At 33.6% G+C, this 19,876-nt stretch overlaps 1 protein-coding gene across 1 annotated transcript in view; it reads left to right on the plus strand.

Moving 5' to 3' along the window:
• The window catches only part of LOC103080267 (UDP-glucuronosyltransferase 2A1-like), a 51,657-nt gene that overhangs the window by 26,393 nt on the left and 5,388 nt on the right, over positions 1 to 19,876 (plus strand). The window contains 2 exon segments of the mRNA XM_082930874.1: positions 11,537 to 11,633; positions 11,636 to 12,252. Coding sequence (XP_082787000.1) covers positions 11,537 to 11,633; positions 11,636 to 12,252 — 714 coding nt within the window.

Consider the following 19,876-nt stretch of genomic DNA (forward strand, 5'->3'; position numbering starts at 1 on the left):
TTTTTATTACACATTAAATGTGGTATTATTTGAGTTATAAAATATGTCTCCACATTTATGCACCAAATTTTAATAGCTATTGATTAAATCCCATTTCAATATTCTAATGCTAGGATTTTTCTCTTTATTCTACATATGTTTCATTTTATATTTTTATCTTTTAGTAATATTTCCTTGAGTTTGTTTCCATTGTTCATGTAATTACCTTTAAATTGATATCATGGTTCTGTATTTGTACTACTATCCTGTTACAGAGATAAGTATGGGTCTTGTTATATTTTTAGCAATTGTTAAATTATTCTAGCAGAATATTTATGTTTTAAACTGAAGCTGATTCAGGTGCAAGTTACTAGCATCTTACAATATAATCTTATTAATATGGAGAGTTGTTCAATGTTTATAAAGTTTGTTATGCTAGATGATAAATTCTAGAAATGTGCTGTACAACATAGTGCTTATAGTTAACCAAGTGGTATTGTGCACTTCAAAATGTGTTAGGAGGTTAGATCTTATGTTAATTGTTCTCTACACACACACACACACACACACACACACACACACACACATACAAAGGGACAAAGGAAACTTTGGGATGTGTTAGATATATCTATTACCTTGATTGTGGTGATAATATCACTGGTGTTTGTGTATGTCAAAACTCATCAGATTGTACATCTTACATCTTTGCAATTCACTGCATATCAATTTTACCTCAATAAAGCTGTTAAAACTAGTGAGAATGGAGGGAAAAAAAGAATTTGAAGAATTTAAATATAATGGGAAGCAAAAGCACCTATTTAATTTAATGAAATGTGACCATTTTTGTGTACTTTTGGAGTGTTTACAATTGTTCCTTATATAGGTTCTGTGTATTTCTTGTTAAATTTATGGCTACTAATTTTATGTTTTTGTTAGAATTATGAACAGCTTATTCATTTCATTGTTTCACTCACTTCAAACGTTCATTAAACATTTCATGTTTATTCTACTGGCTATTTTTGCATATATAAAATTCTACTCATACTTCAATTTAAATTATATATCTTGCTATTATCCTATACTCTCTTTTATGTTGTACTAGTTTTCCAAATATATATTTATATAAACTGCAACTAAAAATAGATTATCTCTTCCTTTCCAATTTTTTGTAACTAGTTATCTTTTCTTGTTTAATTTTATTGTCTGTATCTCCAAACACATGTTTCATAGCAGTGGAGATATGGCCTTCATATTTTCCTTTTAAATATAGTGGAGTACCACAATGTTCACTGCAGCTTTATTTACAATAGCCAGGACATGGAAGCAACCTAAGTGTCCATCAACAGATGAATGGATAAAGAAGATGTGGCACATATATACAATGGAATATTACTCAGCCATAAAAAGAAATGAAATTGAGTTATTTGTAGTGAGGTGGTTGGACCTAGAGACTGTCATACAGAGTGAAGTAAGTCAGAAAGAGAAAAACAAATACCGTATGCTAACACATATATATGGAATCTAAAAAAAAAAAAAAGGTTATGAAGAACCTAGGGACAGGACAGGAATAATGATGCAGATGTAGAGAATGAACTTGAGGACACGGTGGGGGGGGAAGGGTAAGCAGGGATGAAGTGAGAGAGTAGCATGGACTACTATATACTACCACATGTAAATCAGATAGCTCTTGGGAAGCAGATGCATAGCACAGGGAGATCAGCTTGGTGCTTTGTGACCATCTAGAAGGGTGGGATAGGTAGAGTGGGAGGGAGATGCAAGAGGGAGGAGATATGGGGATGTATGTATATGTATAGCTGATTCACTTTGTTATACAGCAGAAACTAACACACCATTTTAAAGCAATTATACTCCAATAAAGATGTTTTAAAAGAAAATATTAAGTGAGTTATCTTTTATTAAATGCATTCTTCGTAAGTTAGAATTGAGTGTCATATTTCATCAACTGCTTTTTTTCATAGAGAGGTAATTATATAAATTTCTCCTTAGTTCCATTAATATATAAATTATATTAATGGATTTCATTTTAGTGAATCATTTCTGCAGCAAACCCCACTTAAGTGTGATGTATTTTTTTTACAATGTTTCTGGAATGTATTTCTAACATTTTACTTGAGATATATTTATGAGCAGTTTACACTTCTATTATTTATCAGCAACAGATAGATGTCATCTCATTCTGTCAATAAGAACAATATTTATTGCTGCATTCACAATTCACAGGGCATAAAAAGGACAAAAAGACTATGCTTTTTAAAAAGCTCCCTTTAATCGTATTATGGTTAAGCACTTGGTCAGTCTCTGTAGTCAGATAGCCTACATTCAAATTGTGGCTGTGTCATTAAATCTCTGAATGACATGAGTAAGTTACATACTTTTCTATGCCTTGGATTTTTCATCTGAAAATAGAGATAATAACATTACCTTCCTCAAAGGGTTGTAAGAATTAAATGAGTTAAGGTACGTGAAGTACTTAGAATAGCACATGGCATATTGGAAATGCTCAATAGATGTTAACTTACAGAAAATTGAAAATGCAATAAGGGATAAAAACTCATATAGAAATTACTAAAGTGTAAAATTGATCACATGAAAAGAGACTCATTCATGAGGATGTTAAATTTGAGAATCTCTCCAAGGATGTACCCTGTGGTAGACTGTTTGCAATATGGACACCATGATTCCCCTCTCTTTCTGGCTCTAGGCTTGGCCAGATAACTTGTTTGACCTTCAGAACTCTGCAGAAGTAAAACACGACTTTATAGCATAGGCCTTGAGAAGCACTGTAGGTATTGCCTTCACTGTCTTGGAACAGTACTCTGAAACTGTCATTCCAGTATGCTCTATCTGGCTGGATTCTGGAACCAAACAGTCAACAACCAGAACCAACCACTAGACATACAAGTGAGGCTATCTTACATAATCTAGCTAAAGTGGAGAATATTGGGGTTCTTCAGAGAAACAGAACTAACAGGAAGTATAGATAGATAGATAGATAGATAGATAATAGATAAATAGACAGATATAGAGGTATATGTAGAGAGAAAGATTTACTTTAAGAACTTGGCTCATGCAATTGTTGTAGCTTGGTAGGTACAAAATCTTTAGGGTAGAACAGAAGGCTGGAGACCCAGGCAGAGTTGTAGTTCAAGTCCAAAGGCAGTCTGTTGGCAGAATTCTTTCTTACTTAGCCAAGATCAGTCTCTGTTTTAATAAGGTTTTCAACTGATTGGATGAGGCCCACACATATTATGGAGGATAATCTGCTTTACTCAAAGTCCACCAGTTTAAATGTTGATCTCATCCAAAATACCCCTTTTCAGAAACAACCAGAATAATATTTGATCAAATATGTGGGCACTGTGGCCTAGTCAAGTTGACACATAAAATTAGCCTTCACATAGAGTCACTAGATGACCTTAACAGAAGGAGGGATATCTAATGAGATCAGCAGAACTGCCCAGCACAAATTGCTGACCCACAAAATTGGTAGAAAATAAAATGATTGTCATTTACTAAATTTTGGAGTAATGTTTTTCACAGCAATACATAAGTGATACACATAGGAAAACAATAACTCAAGTAAGAAAATGTTCAATACAAGTTTTACAATACTGAGATCCAATCGGAATAAGAAAGCACTTTTTTTTTTAATCAAAGTTATCAAAGAAAAATTTTTGAGTTAAAAAGAATACACATATATTGAATGAGTTCTTTACTGATGGAAGAAATTTTTTACATATTAAAGTATGGAGAAGTCATTCTGGCTTACACATGATTTAACTTGAACTTTAGGCTAATCAAAGCAGCTTGTTTGTAACCTGATTAAAAAATGGACAGAAGAGCTGAATAGATATTTTTCCAAAGAGGAAATGCAGATGACCAACAGGCATATGAAACTATGCTCAACATCACTAATCATCAGAGAAATGCAAATCAAAACCACAATGAGATATCACCTTACACCTGTTAGAATGACTATCATCAAAAAGAACACAAATAACAAATATTGGCGAGGATGTGGAGAAAAGGGAACCCTTATACACTGTTGGTGGGGATGTAAATTGGTGCAGCAACTGGGGAAAACAGTATGGAAGTTTCTCAAAAAACTAAAAATAGAACTACCATATAACCCAGCAATTCCACTCCATGGTATACAGCCCAGAAAAACAAAAACACTGATTTGAAAAGATACATGCACCCCAAAGTTCAAGCAGCATTACTTGCAATGGCCAAGATATGGAAGCAACCTAAATGTCCATCAACAGATGAATAGATAACAAAGATGTGGTGTATATAGACAATGGAATACTATTCAGCCATAAAAAATAATGAAGTTTTGCCATTTGCAGCAACATAGATGGACTTGGAAGGCATTATGCTAAGTGAAATAAGTCAGAAAAAGACAAGTACTGTATAATATCATTTATATGTAGAATCTAAAAAATACTACAAACTTGTGAATATAACAAAAAAGAAGTAGACTCACAAATACAGAGAACAAAATAGTGGTTACCAGTGGGGAGAGGGAAGCAGGGAGGGGAATTATAAGGGTAGGGGAGTAAGAGATACAGACTATTAAGTATAAAATAAGCTACAAGGATATATTATATGACACAGGGAATATAGCCAATATTTTATAATAACTATAAATGAAGCATAACTTTAAAAATTGTGAATCACTATATTATACACCTGTAACTTACTTAATATTGCACAGCAACTATACTTCAAACTCCCCCCAAAAAAAACAATAAACAACATGTTTGTGCCCAATTAAACATGCATTGTACATCTGCTTTAACCATTAAAGAAAAGAATGCATTTTAAAAATCAAAATGCTAGGGGTAAGACAGGAATAAAGACACAGACCTACTGGAGAACGAACTTGAGGATATGGGGAGGGGGAAGGGTGAGCTGTGATAGGGCGAGAGAGAGACATGGACATATATACACTAACAAACGTAAGGTAGATAGCCAGTGGGAAGAAGCCACATGGCACAGGAATACCAGCTCGGTGCTTTGTGAACGCCTGAAGGGGTGGGATAGGGAGGGTGGGAGGGAGGGAGACGAAGAGGGAAGAGATATGGGAACATATGTATATGTATAACTGATTCACTTTGTTATAAAGCAGAAACTAACACACCATTGTAAAGCTATTATACCCCAATAAAGATGTTAAAAAAAAATCAAAATTTTATAAATATGGTTCAGGAATTCAAAATGGAGCTGCATGGCCATTGTGGACATGGGTTCAGACAATGTACCTGTGTCACTGAGAACTTACTTGAATTCTCTGAACTGTATTAGGCTCAAGGACATCATGAGTCATTCTCAAAATAATACCTGCCAGAAGTTGCAACAGCAACCTTCTAGTCTCAAGATCTCCCCTTGTAACTATGCAATCATTTCAGACCACAACCAATCTTTGCTTAACAAGCACTCTTCTTGCCAGGTCTGGTTATAATCCTTGACAAGCAACTTACGTAATTTTGCACTTTTTGCTTTTTTTATAAGACTTCTCCATTTTGTAGTCTGGCAAGACACAATTCAAGTCCTTCTTGAATCTGTTTCTCCTGGGCGATAGTACTCAGTTTGACTCAAATAAAACTCTTTTCTATTCCTATTATGGATTTTTTATTGATTGTTTCCATCAACATTACCTAGACAAATTATGACAAAATAATTTATAGGCATAATGTAACTCAAACACACATACCAACAACTGCACACACATTGTCATTTTGGCAGAAAAAGTTGTCGACTTCATTGTTGTCTTTTGTAACAAGAGTTGGAAAAGGACAATACAATATGATCTACTAGATATTTAGTGAAAAATGTCATGGTCAAAGAAATCAGTTATCACCCATGCTGTCATACAGGTGTGAAGGTGAAAAAACTATTACTAGATGTGGAAAGATTCATAAAAGTTTTTACCTATAGACTTATCTTGAAATATTTACTTAGACTTATTCTATTTAGTTGATAGGTAAATTATATTAGCAATTCAAAGATGGAGAATTATTCTATAAAACATGTACAGTACTGATTTTCTTTTATCTAGATTGAACTTGAACTCCACAAATTGAGAAAGAATACTGGCAGTCACGTGTATGCAATCTAAGGGAATTAAACTTGAAATGCTTTGTGGCACCTCCACTGTTCTCCTTGTTTCCCCTCCATTGCCATCACATAAAATGCATCTCTGTGAGACTGATCACTATTTACAATCCGTTTGAAATTTATTGCCACATCTGTTTATCAAGTACAACAATAAATGGTCCAACAATAAATGGTCATGTTCTATTCCAGTACTTATTTACTAAATGACATATTTGGGACACTGCTAAAAGACATACTCAGTTATTATTTATTTCCCCTTCAAAATGGTTGCACAATACAGACTGCCAACAAACACATGAAAGAATGCTCAACATCATTAATCATTAGAGAAATGCAAATCAAAACTACAATGAGATATCATCTCACACCAGTCAGAATGGCCATCATCAAAAAATCTAGAAACAATAAATGCTGGAGAGGGTGTGGAGAAAAGGGAACCCTCTTGCACTGCTGGTGGGAATGTGAATTGGTTCAGCCACTATGGAGAACAGTATGGAGGTTCCTTAAAAAACTACAAATAGAACTACCATATGACCCAGCAATCCCACTACTAGGTATATACCCTGAGGAAACCAGAATTCAAAAAGAGTCATGTACCAAAATGTTCATTGCAGCTCTATTTACAATAGCCCAGAGATGGAAACAACCTAAGTGCCCATCATCGGATGAATGGATAAAGAAGATGTGGCACATATATACAATGGAATATTACTCAGCCATAAAAAGAAACGAAATTGAGCTATTTGTAATGAGGTGGATAGACCTAGAGTCTGTCATACAGAGTGAAGTAAGTCAGAAAGAGAAAGACAAATACCGTATGCTAACACATATATATGGAATTTAAGAAAAAAAAATGTCATGAAGAACCTAGGGGTAAGACAGGAATAAAGACACAGACCTACTAGAGAATGGACTTGAGGATATGGGGAGGGGGAAGGGTAAGCTGTGACAAAGTGAGAGAGTGGCATGGACATATATACACTACCAAACGTAAGATAGATAGCTAGTGGGAAGCAGCTGCATAGCACAGGGAGATCAGCTTGGGTGCTTTGTGACCATCTGGAGGGGTGGGATAGGGAGGGTGGGAGGGAGGGAGACAAAGATGGAAGAGATATGGGAACATATGTATATGTATAACTGATTCACTCTGTTATAAAGCAGAAACTAACACACCATTGTAAAGCAATTATACCCCAATAAAGATGGGAAAAAAAAAATGGTTGCACAAAGAAATGTAATTGTAATTTTCACTCTCAAGGATATTGCATAATGAAAGTGTGCAGCTTTAACACACTTATTTAATGGTCTAAATTAGTACCTTTATTAAATATATAAATGCAAAGATCAGTAAAACCACCAGGATTTTCCAGAGATGGTTCTTCATTCTACAGAGCAATTCAGCTCTGCTGTGGTTCCTGTATTTGAATTAACATAAACTATTATCACCATTACAGGACTCAGCAGAAAAGAAGACAGACACTTCAAATTTAAAAAATTATTTTCTTTATAATTAATAATAATAATTTTATGTTGCATGAACTTGAGATATTAATTTTATCTACTTCTTATAATAACCTGATTATTAATCATTACTAGTAATTATTTCAGATACATCCAGAAATACTTGGTTGATGTGGAGGTGGGAGGCCGCAGAGACCATGATAGCAAAGGCAATATTCAATTCAAATAGTTACCAGGGAACCAGTAGAAAGATACACCTTTAACAAAATGTTAATCTGCTTTATAATGTAATGGGGGGGAATGCAAAGAGTAAAATGATCTGTATAATCTTTTTCCATTTAAGATCATATTTCTCATCATTTATGCTTATTCAACTAGCATTTATCTAAGTTCAACTTCTTCCTGGTGGCAAATGAGCACTATTAAAGTTCTGGCTGGAAACTTCAGGTAAGAAATTTTTAAATCTCATGACAAGCAATACATAAGCAATGGGTAATGTACATGTAGACTTTATATTTTCTTCTAAAAGAAATATCAATCATTACAAGTTTGATGGTTAACTTATGGTTTGTTTCATTGCTTCCCTTTGAAAAAGTTTTCAAGTTTCTGGAAATAACTTGAGGGTCCCTCCCCAACTCCAGTTATACAATTCACAATAATTTTATAGATATTGAGGGAATTGTATTATAGAGCAGTAAATTGAGAGTTTTATCTAAATGTGAGCCCAAGGGCCTCTTTAAAACTTCACTTACCTCATTTCAACCAGTGGAAAACTTATTTCTTCCTTCATTAGCCAACACATAAAGTAACAAGTAAGATTTATACCGATGTATGGTGAAAGCAAAGATGATTCTCACAAGTGACCACTATGGTCTTTAAGATAGAACATGTATAAAGATCAAGATGACATCCTTCGATAGGTATTTTATTTTCTTAATATTGTGCAGTGGATGTTTTATATCTACATATTTTAATTATACATATATCTCAAATAAATCTCAAATAAGTTTATGCAAAGTCAAATTTATTTATTTAAAAAAAGAAAATTTAAAGGTTCTTTAAACAAAATCCTGTTGTGTAATTTTGGTATTGTAAACACTGTGCTTGCTTCCTTTGTACAATTAGGTAAAGCACATTTTTTATTATCATCTATGATAAAAATATTCATATATACTAGCTTCTTTTCAAATATGTTAGCATTTTCTTTGAATTCAATTGATTTCACAAATATATTAATCATATTTTTATCTGTAGTCTCTCAAAAATTTTCTGGAAAGAGTATACTAGCTTTTCAGTGCTCTTAAGGTCAGAATAATTAAAATCACAGTTTCAGACCCTCACATTTCAAAAAAAACTTTTTTTACAACCTCTTTAAACATCTATGGTCAATATAATTTCTTCATTTGGTTTTATATTAAGTTTAAGAACACAAACAAATCTAAAATTTAACCTCAATAGTTTGACAAATTTCTTAATACTTGTCATATTACTAAGATATATTTTTAAATCAAAAAGTTTATGACAACTCTGGTTTCTTTTGTGCACATTACTCATCACTAATGTCCAGATACTTCAGACTCCAAGATGAGTGTCATATACCACATCTCTCATAAAGACTCTTGTATCCTTATGCCCCACAAAAAGAAACCTGAAAGCAATCTCTACTCTGTAGAGCTCTGAAACATTTTTTTTAACCATGTCATTTCATCTGATGGCACTTAGCATTTTCTCTAATTAAGAGGAGAAGGAATTAAAAGAGAAAGATAATAGATTTTAAACATGTCTTTTACTCCAGGTACTATACTTGTTGCTTAATCAATATTATTTTATTTATTTAAATATATATTTATCTTATATATTGTATATATAATGACATAATTTATAGTACTTATTGTAAGTTATTCATTTATTATATATTAATAAATATTTTATTATCTATTTTGTTGTATTATTTTATACTCACAGAAGCGTCCTAAGTTGTTTTTAATTTTCATTTTCCAGATGAAAAAACTAAGCTTTGTAAATATTAAGCATCATAATGTTAAGCTAGAACTTCTTGGCCCGATTCTATAAACTAAATTATTTTTATAATATCATGCTGACTTTAATATACTGTGCCGATTTTTGTTACATTTATGTATGCAATTTTCTTATCTTCCTCTGATAGACTGTAAGATGAATATTAGTATCTATTTGATTCATCTTTTGCCTAGTAGGGAGTTCTGTGCCTAGTAAGTACCCAGTCAACACATATAACCTGAATAAAGACTATATTTTAGTTGTTTAAACTGGATCTGATTCCCTGTTAGTAAATAAAATGAATAAAATAGTAGTACACTGTGACCAGTTGTTCATCCTAGTGTATCAACTATTTGAAAGTCTCCTGGAAAGTAACTGTGGACCAGGGTGACACCAGCAGACAGAAGTTTTGTGCATACCATAAAATCCTACTGCACAGAGGCTTGAATTGAAATCTACCCCATGAACTGTCTGATTACTCTGCTAAGCTTTGAATAGTACTTTGTAAAAGGTAGTAACTGTTTTAATGAAGCAGTTAATGTTTCACTACAGATTATCGTTGGTGATGGGAAGCTCAGAAGAGACATCACTAAAAACAAAAAAATAAGATTTCTGATTTCAACAGACATTAAAACAAAAAGATTCATCTCTGCTTACTCATAAGACATATGCATGCACATACACAGTTTTCATAGAGATTATGTTACTGGGATGACTTGATCCTACATTATTCAGTGTGACTTACACAAATTTATATTGTGTTGTTTATATTGTCTCAGCATGTTTGGGGCAGTTTATGCTTCATATACATAGGTGTCTTATAGTTGATAAGGGGACATGATATACTCTCATGGGCTAATCTATCCTAGTGTTTAACACAGTAGGCTATGGGAAGCAAGGAGCCTTAAAGCTGTTAATACCAGTTCTTTCTTTATTTTGCTGTATGAACTTGTCAAGTTACTCAACTTCTCTAAGCAATGGTTCTTTCTTTATGTGGGAATAATTATAGGAACTGCTTCACTGGACCTTTTCTTTAGTGAGAAGTAAATGACATTAATACATGTAAAACAGTTTGCACGATGTCTAACACATAGTGAACACTTAAATGCTAGTTACAATTTAAAAAATCTGAGTCTAGATGTAAAATAGTTTATTCACATAGTCTTAGCTAGCTTTTGAGCAGCACTTTCAATAGAAGGATGTTTGAATTAGCAATTCTCTTCAAATAGCTCCTATTCACATGTAACATTACCCATCATCTCTTGTATATATTACTTACACATAGTTTATTTATTTACTGTAATTTTTTCTCAGTAATTCATTAACATAAAATATTTTCCTAAACATATTATTAAGGTAGTAATAAATATTGCACTCACTATATTTCTTTGTACTTTGCATTTTGTAAGTATTCTCTTTGCAATAATCTTATCTATTAACACCTAAGAACTACTTAAAAAGTTTAATTGTTACTAATGACATTATATAAAATGTATTAAATTTTGGAAAATCTATAGAATTAGCAACTCTACATTTCTGAGTAAGTTCTAGAACTATCTGAGGCTTTGGTACCTAGGCCTGAGTGTGGAGTTGAGATACACAGTGGCTTTAAGCAGCTTAGTAGTAATAATTTAACAATTATAAGGTGAAAAAAAAGAGTTCAAGGGTCAACTTCAAGATAAGGATCAGAGAGCCAGAATCATCACCAAAGCTAAAGCAACAGGTTGAGAGACAAGACACATGATACCCCTAAATCTCCAATTATCACAAAACTATGATTATAGAGCTACCATGACTAATATCATTTTGTAGAGAGAAGGCTCTTAAGAGTATCAATGGTTTGAATCAAAACTTAGAAATAATTTGTCTCTCCTTTTTTGCTTAAAAAGCAGAGAAATTCGTTCGCGCCACACCTCATTGAATCTTCTACATCAAGCGACATCATGTTGAACAAGAACATTCACTGTTGGCTCTTCAGATAAGTCTCTTAGGAACCACCCTTGGTGGGAATGTTTTGATATGGCCAATGGAAGGTATCATTGGCTAAATGTTAAGATAATTATAGATGAGCTAATTAAAAAGGAGCATAATGTGACTGTCCTAGTTGCTGCTGGTGCACTTTTCATCATGCCAACCTCTAACCCATCTCTGATATTTGAAATATATAATGTGCCCTTTGGCAAAGAAAGAATGGAAGGATTGATCAAGGACTTTGTTTTGACATGGATGGAAAATAGACCATCTCCTTTAACCATTTGGAGATTCTATCAGGAGATGACCAAAGTCATCAAGGACTTCCATATGGTGGCTAGAGAAGTCTGTGATGGTATTCTCAAAAAACAAAATCTAATGGAAAAGCTGAAGAAAAGCAAATTTGAGGTCTTGGTATCAGATCCAGTATTTCCTTGTGGTGATATAGTAGCTTTAAAACTGGGAACTCCATTTATATACTCCTTGAGGTTTTCTCCGGCCTCAACAGTGGAAAAACACTGTGGGAAGGTACCATACCCTCCTTCCTATGTTCCTGCTATTTTATCAGAACTTACTGACCAGATTTCTTTCACTGACAGAATAATAAATTTCATTTCCTACCATCTACAGGACTACATGTTTAATATGCTTTGGAAATCATAGGATTCCTACTATAGTAAAGCTTTGCGTATGTTACATTTTTTATTATTTAAGTTTGAACAAACAGAGCTTTGTATCATTTCTTCTCTATTTCCCTATGGCTATTCTTCTTCAATCTTATGTATTGATTACTGTCTATTACTATCATTTGACAGCAGGAAAGAACATAAAAGACACTATGCTTTGCAACTACAGTGTGTTGTTTTCTAATTTTATGGACTTGAAGGTACCAAATAAGTTCTTTTATGGATAACACCTGGTGACAAATACCTAAGTTTAAAAATAGGACTAAATTCTCATTTAGATATTGCACTGAAAATAGAAATTGCCTAGAAACTTCAGTGGGGTATGCGAAAAGCTAGAAGAAATTAAGCTTTCTACAAGCCCATTATTATAAACATTTGTGCGTGTGTATTTAAAAACATACATGTTTACAGAAAAAATGTTTGATTATTGCACATAGATTTCCTACTGTTTACTAGGCTCTCCCTTAGATAGAGAGGTTATAACAAAAACTGAGGCCAAGTTCTTGGATTCAAGGATTTCACAGTCAAGCAGAAGAGATGTCAGACATGAAAAGGAATACTTACAGTATGAATGAGGTGAGTAATGGAAATCTGTATAAAGGACAGAGATAGTATAAAGGAGACAGGCAGTATGTGACGAGAGAGAGTGGTATTCTGAAAGACTTCAGAGTTGAGGTGTTGCACCTCAAAAGGAAATTTTTAAACAGTGAATATAAATTTTCCTGCAAATTAAGTGTGGGGAAAGAAACAGTGTGCCCAATATTGTGGAGTCTTAAAATAGCATGTGTGTGCTGGGTATTACTGATGATTCAGTATTTATGAAGGTCAAATTGATTTGCATTTCTTTGATGATTAGTGTTGTTGAACACCTTTTCATGTATCTGTTGACCATCTGTATGTCTTTGGAAAAATGTTATTTCAGATCCTCTGCCCATTTTCAGTCATATTGTTTGTATTTTTGCTACTAAGTTGTATAAGTTTTCATATATTTTGGATATTAGCCCCTTATCAGATATGTGATTTGCAAATATTTTCTCCCATATGATAGGTTGCCTTTTTACTTTGTTGATAGTTTCCCTTTGTGCAGAAGATTTTTAGTTTGATGTAGCCCTACTTGTTTATTTTTGCTTTTGTTGTTTTTCTTTTGGTAGTAAATCCAAAAAACATCATCAAAACCTATGCCAAGGAGCTTAGCGCTTATGTTTTCTTCTAGGAGTTTTGTGGTTTCAATTCAAACCACAAAAGTCTTTAAACCATTTCAAATTAATTTTTGTACATGATGTAAGATAGGGGTCCAGTTTCATTCTTTCACATGTGGTTGTGCAGTTTTTCCAACATGATTTATTGAAGAGCCTGTCTTCTCCACTGTACATTCTTGGCTCCTTTGTTATAAATTAATTGACAGTATATGAGTGGGTTTATGGGTGAGGAGTATTAAGAGGGATGTAAGTTACAACTGGCCCATCATATTCTCTTGATATATTAAATAGTTGCCCCCAAACTCAAAAACAGGTATTTATCTCCTGGAATCCAAACAAAAGTCTACCTGTTCTGATTCTTAGAGAGAATAAGCTCAGCTACTATGACAATCGTGAACTACCCTACGAAGAAAAAAGTGAATGGTCAACATCATAGGGCTAAAACTGGACCTTAAAAATTAAGAAAGAGGACAAAGAAATGGCAATTTTATAAGGCAACAAAGCTGTCAAGATTTTGAAAACTTTTTAATCTCCTCATACATGTAGTAAACTAACAGTGACATCTGAACATGTGCAGAATCTCAGTTAATGAACTAGAGGAATGTACATGGAGAGTTCCTTGGTTACAGTATGTGTCTATATTTTCATCTCATCACTTATGTTTTTATCAACCACTTGTTCTCAACTTGAGATAATAATTATCAGGATTACAATGTTCTTTACTTATGTTGGTGAAATTATCCCTAGATAAACCTTCTCCATGCTGGCAATCTCAAAATCACGTTTCATTGTATTTTGCTTGTAAGTTAATACTGGTAATAAAACCACACTATTTTCCTATCTTAAGATATTAGAATAATCTTTCTTAACAATTTTTTCATGGGAATGTAATGAAGATTTCTAGAAATGTTCTTACCCTCTGATTTTGATAATCTCATGTTTCTAATCAAATTACACTCTTCCGACTTAGAATGGCTATTTAAACTTTGTTTTACTAGAACACAATATTCTTATTGATGTCCAGGGACTTGAGCACTCATATTCAAAAGGTCAGGTAAGAAATAAAAGTACTGACATGACAGAGTAATTTATTTTTTTTGCAAGACTTTGTACATGCGGAATGATAAATGAGGATGATGAATGGAGCTGACTTGGAAAAATAACATATTTCCAATTTGTAATTTGAATGTACCTTTTAATTTAGCTTGACTGCTCTAATCAAAGTCATTGCAACAAATCCATATCTACTCAGTTCTCAAACTGTCACACCTGAGTAAATAAATAGAGGACAACTTTCTTTCTATAAGATTATTTTTCTGCAGTGGTATGCTATAAGACCTCAGAGTGAGTCCATCTCTGCTAATTGCTAGGAATTGGATATTATCATGTGAAAATTACTTCTTTTATTTCAGGTAACAGGTATTTGGTTGAAACTCTTGGATATCATTATAGTAAGAGCAGGCAATATTTGTTGATAAGTGCTTCACATGTAATATATACCTTAATCCTTGCAATGAACTTGTGAAGAAAAATCTACTATCACAAATGAGAATATTGAGGCTTAGAAATAGTGAGCATGTTAAAATCAAATCATATAGCTACTAGGTTGAGAGAATTTTCAAACAATTCTTTCTGACACCAAAGCGTCTAGAACAATTTTTCTCTCCTTTAAAATCTTCAGGTACAAATTCATCAATTATTCAGAATATTTTAGGTTTAAACTTTCTTGGGTACTTTTCTTCTTCCTTTCAATATATTTAGTTTTTACAATCTGCTATTCTATTTCTCACCTATTTAATTTGCCGAATTGAATTTAATTGGGCCATGTTATCACTAGGCACCTTGTTATTCCTTTAGGAATAGCAATTCTGTTGCCTGGGTAATTTGCCTGAGGATAGCTTTCTGGTCTTAAGAGAGCTTCACTTTAACTGAAAGTTAGAAACGGCTTCTGCAGATTTCAAATATATTTATCTAAAGTTGATCCAGGTAAATTTTATTTTTGTTTATATTAACAACAAAAAAGCTGCCACAAAAATTGGGGAAACATTTAGGGAAATGATAATGCAGCATTTTAATGCCAGTAAAAATATTTATAATCCATAAATATTACCTCTTGCTACCAACTGTTTTACCCTGTGGCCACCATAAAAACAAACATTTTTTTGTGAGAACTTTTACACATTAGATTTATATAAATATACAATGTATTTTTATGTATGAATAATCTCTAAAAACGAATGCCATCTATAATAACAATAGACAATCATGCAAATATATTAAGTTCAATAGGGAAAAAAGTAGACCTTCATAAAAGAAAAAATCTTGACCATAGTATTCAGATCTTCACATGAACGAAGTACTCACTAAGCACAGGTAATTAATGTAAAATAAAGTGCTAGAAACGAGACATATTTAAGTGTGTGTATCTGCACAGTGCTTGATTTCCAGTTGTCATTTTAAAGGAGAAAAAATATTTTGGAATATACTCTTCTTTTCCCTGAAGAGTAATACATTTTGGTTTGGAACATTCTTTTTCTTTCTTTTATTCTCTTCCTTTCTTTCCTTTGCTTCCCTCTCTCTTTCCTTCCTTTCTTCTTCTATTTCAAAATTTAAGTTAATCTCGATTGGTTAGAATTTTTCAAATCACCACTGGTAGCATTCCCTTTTACACAATTACCCATCAGCCAGATGATAGCCATAGGCGGCGTGACAACCAAGATGGAACTTGCTGTGGGACATGCACAATTCCCAGAAAGAGCTTTCACTCTTTTTTGCTCCCACTCAATGAAAGGGAATGAAGGTTATAATCTTTGTAGGTGTAATCTTGAGCTTTATATCTGTGTATTTCTTAAATCATTTTTGAACTTTGCAACTGAATATATTGTTAGTGATAGATCATTTGTGATGTGCCTGGAGATTGAGCATAACTGACACTTGTGGAGAAAATTGCAAGGGTTTGGGAACATCTGCACTAAAGCTCAGGTGCCCCAGGGGGCCATTGTCTGAGGAGTGGAAGAGGGGAGATGGGTATAAGTGATGAGATCTAGGTGATCTGATCTGGTTAAATTGATCATTTTAAAGTCAGATTCTCTCCTTAGAATATCAAATATCGCTAACATTTATTGAGTGCAAATGCTATTCTGAATAGTTTACATGCATTGCTTCATTTAGTCCTCAAAACTACAGAAAATAGGCACCGTCATTCTCCCCTATTTTGTAATGATTCTGAATAACTTGCCTGAGGTTACAATCAAGGAAATGGTGAAGGATTTAATGCCAGACCCAGGGCTAAAAAGAAAGCTTTAGACAATATTCAGTGTATACAGGGTAAAACAAAGGGAAAAAAAGAAAGTTCACCTAAATTTAAAATTTCAAATTAGATTTATGTGCATTAATTTTATATCTGGCTACTTTACCAAATTCATTGATTAGCTCTAGTAGTTTTCTGGTAGAATTAATGCACAGAAATATCTTGCATTCCTATACACTAAAGCTGAAAAATATGAAAGAGAAATTAAGGAAACATTCCCATTTACCATTGCAACAAAAATAACAAAATACATAGGAATAAACATACCTCAGGAGACAAAAGACCTGTATGCAGAAAATTATAAGTTTTATAAATTATAATTATACTGATAAAAGAAATTAAAGATGATAGAAACAGATGGAGAGATATAACATGTTCTTGGATTGGAAGAATCAACATTGTGAAAATGACTATACTACTCAAAGCAATCTACAGATTCAATGCAATCTCTACTAAACTTCCAATGGCACTTTTCACAGAACTAGAACCAAAAATTTCACAATTTGTATGGAAACACAAAAGACCTCGAATAGCCAAAGTAATCTTGAGAAAGAAAAATGGAGCTGGAGGAATCAGGCTCCCTGACTTCAGACTATACTACAAAGCTACAGTAATCAAGACAGTATGGTACTGGTCAAATAAAAGAAATATAAATCAATGGAACAGAATAGAAAGGCCAGAGATAAACCCATGCACATATGGTCACCTTATCTTTGATAAAAGAGGCAATAATATACAATGGAGAAACGATAGCCTCTTCAATAAGTGGTGCTGGGAAAACTGGACAGCTACATGTAAAAGAATGAAATTAGAACACTCCCTAACAAAATAAACTCAAAATGGATTAAAGACCTAAATGTAAGGCCAGAAACTATCAAACTCTTAGAGGAATGCATAGGCAGAACACTCTATGACATAAATCACAGCATGATACTTTTTGATCCACCTCCTACAGAAATGGAAATAAAAGCAAAAATAAACAAATGGGACCTAATGAAATTTAAAAGGTTTTGCAAAGCAAAGGAAACCATAAACAAGACCAAAAGACAACCCTCAGAATGGGAGAAAATATTTGCAAATGAAGTAACTGACAAAGGATTAATCTCAAAATTTACAAGCAGCCCATGCAGCTCAATATCAAAAAAACAAAAAGCCCAATCCAAAAATGGGCAGAAGACCTGAATAGACATTTCTCCAAAGAAGATATACAGATTGCCAGCAAACACATGAAAGAATGCTCAACATCTCTAATCATTAGAGAAATGCAAATCAAAGCTACAATGAGTTATCACCTCACACTGGTCAGAATGTCCATCATCAAAAAATCTACAAACAATAAATTCTGGAAAGGGTGTGGAGAAAAGGGAACCCTCTTGCACTGTTGGTGGGAATGTAAATTAATACAGCCACTATGGAGAACAGTATGGAGGTTCCTTAAAATTAAAAATAAAACTACTATACAACCCATCAATCCCACTACGGGGCATATACCCTGAAAAAATGATAATTCAAAAAGAGTTATGTACCACAATGTTCAGTGAAGCTCTATTTACAATAGCCAGGACATGGAAGCAATCTAAGTGTCCATCAACAGATGAATGGATAAAGAAGATGTGGCACATATGTACAATGGACTATTAGCCATAAAAAGAAAGAAAATTGTGTTATTTCTAGTGAGGTGGATGGACCTAGAGTCTGTCATACAGAGTGAAGAAAGTCAGAAAGAGAAAAAACAAATACTGTACGCTAACACATATATATGGAATCTAAAATTATTTAAAACGGTTCTGAAGAACCTAGGGGAAAGACAGGAATAAAGAGCAGACATAGAGAATGGACTTGAGGACATGGGGAGGGGGAAGGATAATCTGGGACGAAGTGAGAGAGTGGCATGGACATATATACACTACCAAATGTAAAATAGATAGCTAGTGGGAAGCAGCGGCATAGCACCGGGAGATCAGTTCAGTGCTTTGTGTCCATCTAGAGGGGTGGGATAGGGAGGGTGGGAGGGAGACACAAGAGGGAGGTGATATGGGGATATTTGTATATGTATAGCTGATTCACTTTGTTACACAGCAGAAACTGACACACCATTGTAAAGCAATTATACTCTAAAAAAGATGTTAAAAAAAGAGACAATCCATCATATTAAAAATGTATAAATGAAGAAAATAAAAATAAATACAATTTCAAATGGATTAACTAAATGCCAATCAAGGAACTCAAATAAAATTGAAGTACTAATGTAAGGCTAAAACTTTAAAGTTACTGAAGAGTTGATTACTCAGGTTCCTTAAACAGTATGAAGACTGGTTTGTAGGCTTTTGTGGCCTCTGGAGCCACCTCCAAATCTGAGTGACAATGAGAAATGATCAGCCCAATTAAATCCTAGCATCCAGGGCAATGCACAGAAAGAGAAAAGCTTCAAGCCAGGGCATGTGTTTGGGGAAAAAAATTGTAAGAAAAACTCCTGTACAAAAGTGTTGTTTTAAACATTCTCAATTCAAACTAATAGCATTATACATTTTAAGATACTTTAACTCTAATTTAGTTTTATACAGATGACTAACATTCTCCAACAAGTGTTATATATAAAACCTCATTAAATCTTATTCTGAAAAATTTATGTCTGCTTTATTATCATTTGGAGTCCTCTCTTTCAAAACAGAGAATGAAAAGGAGCAATTGACTCTGAGGGGAACAAAATCTTCCACCCCAAAATGTGTCTCTTTGGCTTGAGGATTATCTGAGGCTGATTGCTTTTAAGAGACAAAGACTCAGGAAGTCTTTTTTTTTACCTTCCCTTTAACTGCTTAAAAGAATATAGATAAGAGGCCCTGTCCAGGAAGAGCCCTCTCACCAGAGAAATCTACAGAGAACAATGGCTACTGTGGTAGGGAAACTCAACAGGGTCTGGAGACCAAAGTCCAATCTGTGTCCCATTGTCTCTATGGCACAGCAAATATTCATTTACCAAATATTTGTTTTTCCATCTCTATGTGAATTGCCTTCCTCCACTCTAAAGCCCCAAACCCTTACCCCCTTCTCCTTCCCTCAGGTGGCATATAGGCCTCAGTTGCCTAACTTGTTCTTGGGCCTCATAGTCT

Source organism: Lipotes vexillifer, unplaced genomic scaffold, assembly GCF_000442215.2.
Source record: "Lipotes vexillifer unplaced genomic scaffold, Lipotes_vexillifer_v1.1 scaffold1103, whole genome shotgun sequence".
Lineage (NCBI taxonomy): Eukaryota > Metazoa > Chordata > Mammalia > Artiodactyla > Lipotidae > Lipotes > Lipotes vexillifer.